Source organism: Meleagris gallopavo, chromosome 9 (genome assembly GCF_000146605.3).
Source record: "Meleagris gallopavo isolate NT-WF06-2002-E0010 breed Aviagen turkey brand Nicholas breeding stock chromosome 9, Turkey_5.1, whole genome shotgun sequence".
Lineage (NCBI taxonomy): Eukaryota > Metazoa > Chordata > Aves > Galliformes > Phasianidae > Meleagris > Meleagris gallopavo.
The window spans coordinates 1,060,148-1,071,457 of NC_015019.2; the positions used below are offsets into that span (position 1 = coordinate 1,060,148).

At 47.3% G+C, this 11,310-nt stretch overlaps 1 protein-coding gene across 1 annotated transcript; it reads left to right on the forward strand.

Annotated features, from left to right (window-relative positions):
- Positions 1 to 87: 87 nt before the first annotated feature.
- On the forward strand, positions 88 to 10,081 carry PRPS1 (phosphoribosyl pyrophosphate synthetase 1). Its single transcript, XM_010715037.3, has 7 exons — positions 88 to 235; positions 1,594 to 1,777; positions 2,125 to 2,223; positions 3,856 to 3,980; positions 5,117 to 5,290; positions 6,343 to 6,502; positions 8,243 to 10,081. The coding sequence occupies exons 1-7, from the start codon at positions 207 to 209 to the stop codon at positions 8,333 to 8,335; spliced, it is 864 nt and encodes a 287-aa protein (XP_010713339.1). The 5' UTR covers positions 88 to 206; the 3' UTR covers positions 8,336 to 10,081.
- The last annotated feature ends 1,229 nt before the right edge of the window (positions 10,082 to 11,310 follow it).

The following is an 11,310-nucleotide window of genomic DNA, read 5'->3' on the forward strand; positions in this document are numbered from 1 at the left end:
GGGGCTGCCCCTCGGGAGGCCGGGGCGGGGCTGGAGGTGCGGTGCAGGTGAGCGGGGAGCGGCACACACGTGGCCCCTGGGAGCTGCGGCCTCGCTGTGTGTGTGGAGTTAGGAGAAAGGAGAGGCTGAAACGTATGCCAAGGTAGGGAATATCTGGAGGAAATCAACCCTATGTGCCGTAGCCAGTGTGATAGGAGGAATCCTGAATGGCTGCCCGGAACGATCTCATACAGACGTGAGTTGTTTCCATTACGTGGTGTTGGAACTGCTGCCCTGAGGCTGTGCACATAGGTGTGGTAGGGCTGTGTGTGATGGGCAGCAGTGTCATTGCTCTGTCCTCGTGTCCCCATTTCTCCCAGCAGGTCCTTGTGTGAGCACTGATGTGGGTTTTAAACATCCAGTTGATCTCTTATTTACCTCCATCAGCTCAAGGCCCGTGCTGAAAGAAAAAGCAGAACAGTTCAGTTGTGCTCTTACATAATAAATGGGCTCTAGTGTTAAACTCTGGTATTAAAGTACAGTGGGAGATGGCACTGTGTGCTGTTCTGGTGTTTGCTCACTAAGTAGGTCTCTACGAGAGCAATAAGCAAGGCAAGATGTCTAGAGTTAGCAGTTTGCTGGTGAAGGTGGAGCAGCAAGGCCTGGTGTTCAACAAAAACATGTTGAAGGGGGAGGATGAGATGAGAAATGAATAAAATTAAAGGTCTGCCTTCAGGTGCTCTAAACACAAAGCCATTAGGGCTGTGGGGTAATCACCTGCCTGCTTGCTCCCAGAGTTTGCTGCAGGATGTGAGCATCGCCAGCACTGGAAGAAACTGGGGGAGGATTTGTCTTCCCTAGAGTGACTCTGGGTTCCTTGCACATCTGTGGCAGGCTTCTCTAAATGTCACTGTTGCAGCGCTTCGGGCCTCATCTTGTACAGCATTTCTACAGGAGCCACAAAGCTGAGAAAGCCTGAGATGGCTGCGTGCCTTCCAGCCCTGCTTTGGGCGCAGGTGTCCCGACACACGCACTGGAGCTGGCGGCGTGCTGCTGGCAAACAGGACCTTTGGCTTGTGTTCAGTGCCTTCATCAGCAGGGATTAGTGTGCATTACATCCAGGAGGAAATTAACCCCAAAAGCCTTTCCAGAGTGAAAAGCTGGAGGGCTTCTCTGTTCAAGGCAGTGAAAAGCTGTTAGGGCTCTAATAGAATAATCTGCTGCAGCATGGTTTCTGTTGGAAGCTTGGCTTGGCTTTCCCTGCTGACTGGCCGTCATCCCTGCTTCCTTTATACACTGCTGCTTTGTGCTTCTGTGATTTGGGGGGACAGGAACCGTTTGAGGGGGGGTTTACATGCTCAGCTCGCATTGAGATTAAAAGCAGAGGCTGAGCGCTTTCAGCCTTATTGAACCATTAAATGTGAGCTGTGAGCACTATGAAATAGCTACTGAGCAAACAAGCAACAGTGTTCGTGCCAAACACCCGTGATTACATGGTGCTGTCACCCACAGACCCTCAGGATTGCAGCCCCTTGGTCGCTCTGCAGGCATACATAATGACTGCAGCTTTAATTTCTGTTTGGATCCAACTTTTCTTTCCCCATCTGTTCCCAGTGTGGAAATAGGAGAGAGCGTACGTGGGGAGGACGTCTACATTGTGCAGAGTGGTTGTGGGGAAATCAATGACAATCTGATGGAGCTCCTTATCATGATAAATGCGTGCAAGATTGCCTCAGCCAGCAGAGTCACAGCTGTCATCCCTTGCTTCCCTTATGCTCGGCAGGACAAAAAGGACAAGGTAAGGGATTTAAGAAGGGGTTCTGCTGGGGAAAGATGTATGCAGGCTTGGAGAGGCCAGCAGGCCTGCCTGCCTGCCAGGGCTTAGCTGAAATTGAATATGTGGAGGAAGAGATAAAACTTAATTTAACTTAAACCTGAGGGCATCGAACTGCAGATTCATCTTCACAAAGACGTAGTTCTCCTTGAAAATACACCACCCTGTAATCAGCTGCTGATGAAAAGATGCAATGTTAATGAGTGCTTCTTTTAGTAACTGCTTGTGAATCATTGCCTAGGGGTGGAAGGCTCACATCTTGATGAAGGAGTTAAACTTGTCTTAAATACTGGCTTTTTTTCCTGTCTTAGAGCCGAGCCCCGATCTCTGCCAAGCTGGTTGCAAACATGCTGTCTGTGGCAGGAGCAGATCACATAATCACAATGGACCTGCATGCATCTCAGATTCAGGTAGGAACTGAAATTAGGAAGCACTTGGCTGCTCCCATCTGAACCTGTTTACTGCCTTGCAGGCTTTCCTGTCATCTGCTTTTTTTAGTTACAGCAGCAGTCAGCACTTAAGAGCAGAGGGCTGGTAGGGAGTTGTAGGGTCAGTTAGAAGGGGGTGGGGAGGTGGGCAATGGGTTCCTCTGTAAATAAAACTGTAGCTGCTATCAACTAGACGATGCATAATGAGCCCTGTATAAATGAATGTTGGGTTAGTAAATGATCCATGCAGCTTGGTCACCATATGGGGGCACTCTGCTTTCTTAATTGGTCCTATGAGGAATTTCAGATGGAGAATGGTTTTATTTAGTGTTCTTAAATATAGAGCAGAACTTTCCATTACAGGACAGTCGGGGAGCAGTGAGCAGTGCTGTCTGACACAGCAGGTAACAGTACTGCTGCCCTGGGGTTACCACACCCTCCAGGTGTGCTGGCACAGCTGCTTATGAGCACATTCAGTTGACCAGGACAGTTATATGAAAGCTTGCTGCTGATGAGATGGGCAGCTCTGCTTGTTTCCATTTCACTCATCCCCTGCAGTTGGCTTTGATCCCCTCCCAAGCTGCTGGTGAATGGAAAACAATGGGTTTGCTGGAAATGAGCCATCTCAACGGAGCAATTGGAATTTTGACCAGGGCTTGCTTTGAAACAGCAGGAGCTGTTTAGCAGGGAGAGGAGGGACAGCAAGGTGTCAGGTTGTTAGTCTTGCCTCTTTCCACCTTGAACAAGCTGTGAGACCGAGAAAACAGTTAACACCTGGGACAGTTGTAGCACATCTGTTGTGTTGGTGCAAGCATTTTGAATCCAGAGAGGTCAGCTATCTGCTGCCTGGTGAAGAAAGTGGGCCTGCTGTCATTTTAATGATTGAAAATGCATCCACTCACATGTCAGTGTAAATTCAGGTGGTATTTGCCCAGAAATGCTTCATCTCGGATAGAAAATGTATGAGAGTGCAGCTGAGACTTTCAAAAGATCTCAGAGCCCGCAAATGGTATTCCTCTTCCCTGAGCATCTTGGAGCAGCAGTGTCTGCCATGGGGATCACCTTGCAGCAGCAGTGATGAGATTGAGTTGAATAATTGGTTCTGTGTAGATCACTGTCCAGCATGTCTGGCTTCAGCCCGGATGCGTAGGGTTGCTGAACCCAGACATGATGGTAGGAAGGATCTGCTCCCCTGCACCTTGAGTGTAAGGCCTGTTGTGCTGGGCACTCCTCCCTGCTCCTGTCCATTGCTCCCTGTCCAGCATTAACTTCAGCTTTTAGTGACCTTTGAGGTTTACCTGAGCAGTCTGCTGGGTCAGCGTACAGTTGTGCAACCAGGTGCATTGCTATGTTTTGATGTTGGTTTTCTATACCACTTGAGATAGAACTAATTCCATGTTGTAAAAGTGTCAGCTGTTACTTACACTGCTAAACTGGTTCCAGTCTTACCACTGTTCTGTATATCGCAAAGGCTACTGCCATTCCACTGAGAGGAGTAGATAGGGAAGCAGAAAATGCTGTGGCTGTGTGCCTGATAACATAGCAATCTTCTTCCAATCTCTGGTCTTGGAATGTGACCTTCAGCTGCATCTGTTCCTGTCATCTTTCTTGCAGGGTTTTTTTGACATCCCTGTTGATAACTTGTATGCTGAACCTGCTGTACTGAAATGGATCAAAGAGAATATTCCTGAGTGGAAGAACTGCACCATTGTTTCACCAGATGCTGGTGGAGCCAAGAGGTAAGCTGTCAGAGCAAGCAGAGATACTGCTTCCTCTACCTGAATTCCTGAGTGTGCTTGTAGCTAGCTGTGACCCTGCTCTGAAGACATGTTCCCCCTCTGCCAGCTGGCTACAGCTAGGGAAGAGCAGTCAGTTACTCTCCCTGGGGAATACTTAGAAGGTTTCTTGAGCTGCATGCAGAATTAAATAGATTCTAGAATCACATAGTGATAGGAGTGCATGGATGGGAGTTGTCCAATTACTACATCCCATGGACTAAAACTGATCTTTCTAGGAAGGGGATTATGCATGTTAAAGGAGAGGATCATGTAGCTCATGCTCCTATGCCAAGACAAGGTATTCCTGCTGGATAATAATGCATTTTCAGCCAGACTGTTCTCTCTGAGGTATTTAGTCTACTGAGGCATTTTCTTGCTTTATTGCTCTTAATTTTAACTGCTTGCTGTGGTTTCAGCCTGCTGCTGCTCGTCCTCTTCCCTGAGAGCAAAGATGATAGACGATTCCTTTCTTAAGAGCAGCAGCATATGTCACAGCACATTTCTGCTAAGATAGTCTGACAATCTCCCATCTTTCTGCAGATGAGCAGCAGTTTGTGGGCAGTTTGGAATGGTGTCAGATTAGGGAGGAACAAGGCTGATTTTTGCTGCTTCTGTAGAATGGTTACACATGAGCAGCGAAGTAAAGCAGGTGTATTCTTGAATCCAGGAGACCGTTACACCAAAACATTGGTGTGCTGACCTGAGTCCCACGCTCTGGAATGATTGCAGCTATCTGTTACAAAGAGCCAAGCTGTGTGCCTTTCTGTAGCAGCGTTGTGGCCCAGGTGTGTCAGCCAGGGCCTTCTGTGTGTTCAGCTCCTTGTTGTGTAATGCGGGTCACAGAGTGCCAAGTCAGCCAGCTATCATTCGACTTCTCACCAGTAAAGCTTTTACATCATTACTCATCAGGAGCAGTATATAAAGTTTGAGTCCCTCTATGAAAGATTTCCTGTGGTCACATTTAACAACAGGGAGCAGTGAGCAGATGTGGTGACAGCTTCTTTTACAGCAAATCTTAGCATCTTTTCAGTTCGAGAAGAGATCTGACTGAAGCTACCGTGGAGTTAAGTGTGGTTTGGAAACTGTTCTCTCTTCAGAGTGACCTCCATTGCAGATCGATTGAATGTAGACTTCGCCCTCATTCACAAGGAGCGCAAGAAAGCCAACGAGGTGGATCGCATGGTGCTGGTGGGTGATGTGAAGGACAGGGTGGCCATTCTGGTGGACGATATGGCAGACACGTGTGGCACCATCTGTCACGCTGCAGACAAGTGAGTAGGGCTGGCTGATGCTTTCCTCAATCAAAAAAAAACCAGCTATTATTAGGAATGACTAATGAATTCGTTGATTTGTATGTGAAGCTTCACAAGGTAGAATCATAGAATGGCCTGGGTTGAAAAGGACCACAATGCTCATCCAGTTCCAACCCCCTGCTATGTGCAGGTCGCCAACCAGCAGCCCAGGCTGCCCAGAGCCACATCCAGCCTGGCCTTGAATGCCTGCAGGGATGGGGCATCCACAGCCTCCTTGGACAACCTGTTCCAGTGCCTCACCACCCTCTGCGTGGAAAAACTTCCTCCTAATATCCAACCTAAACCTCCCGTCTTACTTTAAAACCATTCTCCCTTGTGCTATCACCATCCACCCTCACAAACAGCCGTTCCCCCTCCTGTTTATGCACTCCCTTCAAGTTCTGGAAGGCCACAATGAGGTCTCCCCGGAACCTTCTCTTTTCCAGGCTAAACAAGCTCAGTTCCCTCAACCTTTTCTCATAGGAAAGGTGCTCCAGCCCTCACAAAAGAAATGAAAAGTATAGTTGAACTTGTGACTGTATGAGTAGCCAGGTGGTCTCCTCTCTTATTTGAAAGCACGTATCACAGGGATGGCTGGTGGGTATTGCTCTGTAGTGATGTTTGATTTCTCACGCTTGAGTTTAATATAGACAGGTTGCCATCACTGATTCTGATGTAATTAAATGCTGTCTCAACCATCAACTTAATATCACACATCTGAATTTCTATTAGCAGTAAGCTTCCCAGGCTTTCATATCAGCTGTCTACACTAGAAAAGCCAGTACTTGGTAATACCTGCCCCCTTGTGTTGGCAGAAGTCACAGAAGGTGGATTTGTGTGATACAGCCCAAATATCCCAGGGCTGATAAATGTTGTTGCAGTGTGTAACTTGCTTCTGGTGGATTTTTATGGTGCTTGTTTGACTGTTTGCTTCCCCATATTGCTGCGGCTTCCCTCTTGCCCTGCATCCATGTCATTTTAATGCTGGTTAGTAATTCTTCATCCCTCTTTTCCCCCTCCCCTGCTCATAGACTCGTGTCAGCTGGAGCCACCAAAGTTTATGCCATCTTAACTCATGGGATCTTTTCTGGGCCAGCAATTTCTCGGATCAATAATGCCTGTTTTGAGGCAGTGGTAGTCACAAACACGATACCCCAGGAGGACAAGATGAAGCAGTGCCCTAAAATCCAGGTGAGCATCTTCTCCTTTTTCTTCTTGGAGATGGCCCACTTGTCTGTCTCCCTTTTGGTGGAGAAAACACCAATGCTGTGTAGTATTTACAGCAGTATCACCAGACTGCAGCTTCCCAGCACTGACCAGTGTTGTGTTGTGTTCTAATTGCTGAGGGTTAGCAGACCTGTTACACCAATGAAAGGCACCTGCTTATCCAGGTAGACTTAACTATTTAAGTCATTTTTTTTCAATGCTTGTCTTACCTAGAGCAGATCAGTGATCACATGGGGGCACGATGTGTGCAAGCAGTTGTCACTCCTGCAGAGGGTGCTGCATGCAAAGGACATGTACTCAAGCAGAAAGCAGTAGGTAGGAATTTCTCAGGTTGATAATGATGCTGACCTCACTTGTGAAATCATCACCCACCACAGTAGGAGGGTGCAAGCCTTCTTTTCCCACAAAAGAAAGGTCACATGAAGGTGTCTGGAGGGATTTCTGGTCTCTGTGGGAAAAGCTTCGCTCCTGCTGCCTCTCCTGATGCCCTTGGGAGATCAGAGAAGCTCCTGAGTTCATAACAACAAGTGGGGGGGAAAAAGAAAAGTGAGATTTGAAAGGCTGTGACTACTTCAAGAATTGCCTTGTATTTCCAGGCCTATAACCAACCCTTTATGTGAATTTCTTTCTCCAGATGTCCTTTTTGTGAGAAGGTGTTTCATGCAGGGGGGGAAATGGTATGGGAAAACAGTGTGTATGAGTAACAGCTGAAAGTGACCTAAGAGGGAGCTCAGCCTCACTCCCTGCACGTGCTGTGCTGGTTTGGCTGAGGGCAGGTGGCAGCTCCACAGCACAGTGCTCAGGTACTGAGGAAAGATAAAGAAACCCACTTTGTTGTCCACATGAAAACAGGCAGCTTGTGAAGATACAGCTGTAGTGCACACAATCAAGGAGATCCTAAACACTGATTCCCAGCACAGGTCTATAGGACAAAGGCATGTGAGACGAGTGCAGTAGTTTCACAGGCTGTCACTCCTTTACAGTAACCTTTGCTGTTCAGTACTTGGAAATAAAGAACTGTAGCAGTTATAAGTCCCATGTTCTGTCTGCTGCTGCAGCTCTTAGGTTTTTTTTTTCCCCTTCCTTCTTAGGCAAATTATCCAGGAAAAAGAAAATGTTAAATATGAATTTCACTTAATTGATGCACCACGTCCATAGTGCTTCTTAGAGACTGCACTGTACTGAAGTGTTAGATGCTGGGGTTCAGAGCTGGAGTTTGAAACTTATTTTTTTTTTCTCTGCTGTTAACTGGTTTGCCCCACCAGGTGGAGCCAGCACAGTAACTTGGCACTGACCTGGAGCACTGTAGCTCCATCTCTGATAAAACCTTGTAGTGGCAATGGTAAAGCCTCGTGACACAAGGGAAGTAATCTTGGTCTTGCTGTAAACTCCCTGAACTTCTCTGCAACTGCAGACTGAATAAGAGAGTCCCAGGCTACGTGGAATGGGGTAAAAGTCTAAGGAGTCTCAGCAGAGAAAGGCAACAGACTATCATCCTGGGAAAGGTCAACACTGAAGTATTTCTTGTAGTGCTTTATGTGCAGTATCTTCAGAGGGACAGAGAAGTAAATGCCTGTGTCACGTGCAACTGTAATTCGTCTTCATCTGATCCATTACAAATTTGGGGCAATGAGTTCACTCTTGAATTTTTCTTTCTTGACTTAGCAACCATTCTCACAGGTTTGATGTCTCTTTCTCCTCCAGGTGATTGACATCTCAATGATCCTTGCGGAAGCCATCAGGAGGACTCATAATGGGGAATCTGTCTCCTACCTATTCAGCCATGTCCCTTTATAACAACCGATGCCAGCTTCTGCTTGTATGGCTTTTTTTTTTTTAAACCAAAAGTTGTTCAGCTTGTTGTAAAGTCCAGTAGAAGACTCTGCTTGTTCCAGTGCAGTTCTCCACAGCTCCTCCTGCTTTAAGTCAGGCTTACTGGCTCTGACTCCAGCATGGGGAGGCTGGGGCAAAAAGCTCATCTCTGTAACACTCCAGCTCTGCCAGCAACTCTGTGCATTGGGGGCTCATCAGTAGGATTGGCTCAATACTGCAGATCTGTGGAGAGCAGGACTGACACATGGTGCATTGCCACAATTATTTTGGGGGGAAGGGGGGTGGGGAGAGGGTTTGTCTGTGGGCAGGGTTAGATGACCTGGTGTGCACACCCTGAATTGTTGGGGAAGTAGATCTCCCTAGGACATGTGGGTGTGGATGTACAGCAAGAGCCCAAGAGGCTGCTGTATTATTGCTCTACTGCTGCCAGCTCTTCAAGAGGGATGAGGAAGACTTGTGTCTTGGCCAAGCTTTGACCATAGCTGAAGCCCTGGGGACATGTAGGAAGTGTTTCACACCTGGGGCTGGTTCAGCTACACCTTCCTCTTGCGAAAGGAGGTCAGTGTAGCTTGCAGACTTGAATTCCCCTTAATTACTGAAGAAATGTCTAATGTGTTGCACAACAGAATGCTGAGAGCGTGGTCTGCAGTACTGCCTTGCTGTTGGGTTAACTTAGTGGTGAAGGTGCTCCTTGGGCAAGTAATCTTCCTCTTATGCAGAGGACACATGCTGGTTGTGGGCTATAGGTTTTAGGGTAGATTAAACCCAGTTCCTCCGTTTCACAAGTTCCCATTAGCCTTGCTACTGACCGGAGGACTGTCGTGTACTGTACTGCACCTGGACATGCTGTGCACATGTACCTTGGTCTGCTTTCACCAGTACTCTGGTAACTGAGCCTCTCCACCCTGCAGAAGCATGGCTTCTGGCAGTGGGTCGAAGGGGCTCGTGTTATACAGCACTGGGAAAACTGCAAATCCAAAACCAGTCTGATGGGCAGCGAGGTGCCCAAAAGAAAAATACCAAAACTAGAGTTAGCTGAGGCTCTTAGGTGTAAAATAAGTATCATCCAAAACTTGAACGCGTAGTAACTGTACCAGACAATCTTAAAATGTCTCTCCTGGACTCTTATGGTGTTACAGGTCAAGCTGTTTTATGCTCTGGTTTTTATAAGCACTCCTCCTCGATTTGTTTGTGAGATGGGGAAGGGAAAAGGGAAAAGAAGGAACTTGAGATGACTTGCTGGGGTAACTAGCGTGGCATTGGGAGGCTGGGCTGTAAGTGGAACTAACTGAAAAGAGGTGGTTGAGATCTGGGAAGTGCTACTTCAGTTGTGCCTTTTAATGAGAACTTCTCCCCTCTCCCTTCCTAGAATTCCTGTCCTGTGGCGATGTTAACACTTCTATTACAGTGTAAGGTTGTTGGTTGTTTGTTTTTTTTTTTTTGTATAAGAATTGGTGTTTGTCTGGAAAGTGTATCCCTTGCTTTGCTTTGCATCCTGCACTGAGCTGTGCCGAGAGCCCAATTCCTGCCTCCTGAATTCCTGCCTCCTGCTTTGGAGCCCTGCTGCTGCACTGCCAACGCCTCGGGAGCTGAGAGCCAGGACATCAGAGCAGCAGTGTGAGGATTTTCAGCAGCATTTGTGTTTAAATATGTGACCTGATGAAGGAATTAAACTTTTATTTAAAAAAAAAACACAAACAAACCACAGTATGTAGCCTCTGCTTGTAAGTGCATTTAAAAACCCTAAAAAAAAAAATAATGATGTGCATCCATGTGATGTAGATACATGGTTTGGAAGGGACCTTGGCAGGTCACCTGGCTTAACAGCAGGGCTGACTGCAAGGTTCTGCTTTGCTGTGCTCACACTTAGGACTGAAGGACTGAGCTGCTGGGAGTGGTGGCTTTTGTCTGTATGTGATGTTGTGGACTTAAGCTGTGGTAGTGCAGTTTCTCTTGTTCTGAGCAATTACACATCTGAGCAGATCTGTTTGCATCAGTGTTCAGCTGTGGTTAAAACCTGAATAGTTGAGCAAGCATGAGTGAAGAATTGTGAAGTATCGTGCATAAAGCTAATGATTTGAGACAGCAGGATTGTTCTGAGAAGCACCTGTTACCTGAACCACGATCCTCTCATTGCATACTGTAGACCCAGAAAGCGTAAGTGAAATGGAAAGGAAGGAGATGGCAGCTGTAGAGAAAGGTCTTTGACCTCAGAGTAGTCTTCTTGCCTCAGACTGGAGCACCACATCAGGAGCTGTGGCCTCAGGTAGACTTTGCTGAAGGCCACTACTGTAAAATAATTCAGTGCTGATCAGTGAATACCTGAACTGTGGATTTTTCCCCCCGAAGTGGGCAGTGTGGGTGATGGTGGTGATGTGGGTTTTGTGAGGGCGGTGGAACAGGCTCAGGCTTCCTTGGCAACGTGAGCTTCACAGCACAAGGTTCTCTCAAAGGGGATCTTCCAAAGGGCTCCTAATGCTGCTGGTGTGCATGTCCTGCTTCCTTAATTGCTTTAATTAAAAGTTGGAGGAAGGGGGAGCAATGCAGGTGTAGAGCTCTGTGTGCCAGTGCTGTAGCTGCATAAAGGATGGGTGGTGAGTAGGACGTGAGGGCTATTTCAGGGAAATAAAGCATTTTTGCACTGCAAACCTTCAGCTGAGGAGGATTGCGCACCTGGGTGAAAAGTTTCTTCCTTAAATTAAAAAGTTACTTCATTTCCAATTGCTAAACCGATTTGAAAAGGCGGGCTGCCTAGGAATGATTGTTGTGACACCAAAGCATCAGGACTCATTTTGCCCTTCCTGCATGCACACAGGAGGGGAAAAGCATTCTCCCTCTCTGCCTCGGTCACAAACGCAGCTCAGGCAGCTGTATGGGGCACTGTTTGCTGTAGGGCTGCCTGCGGGGGAAGCAGCTGGGCACAGAGCTGAGCTGTGCCG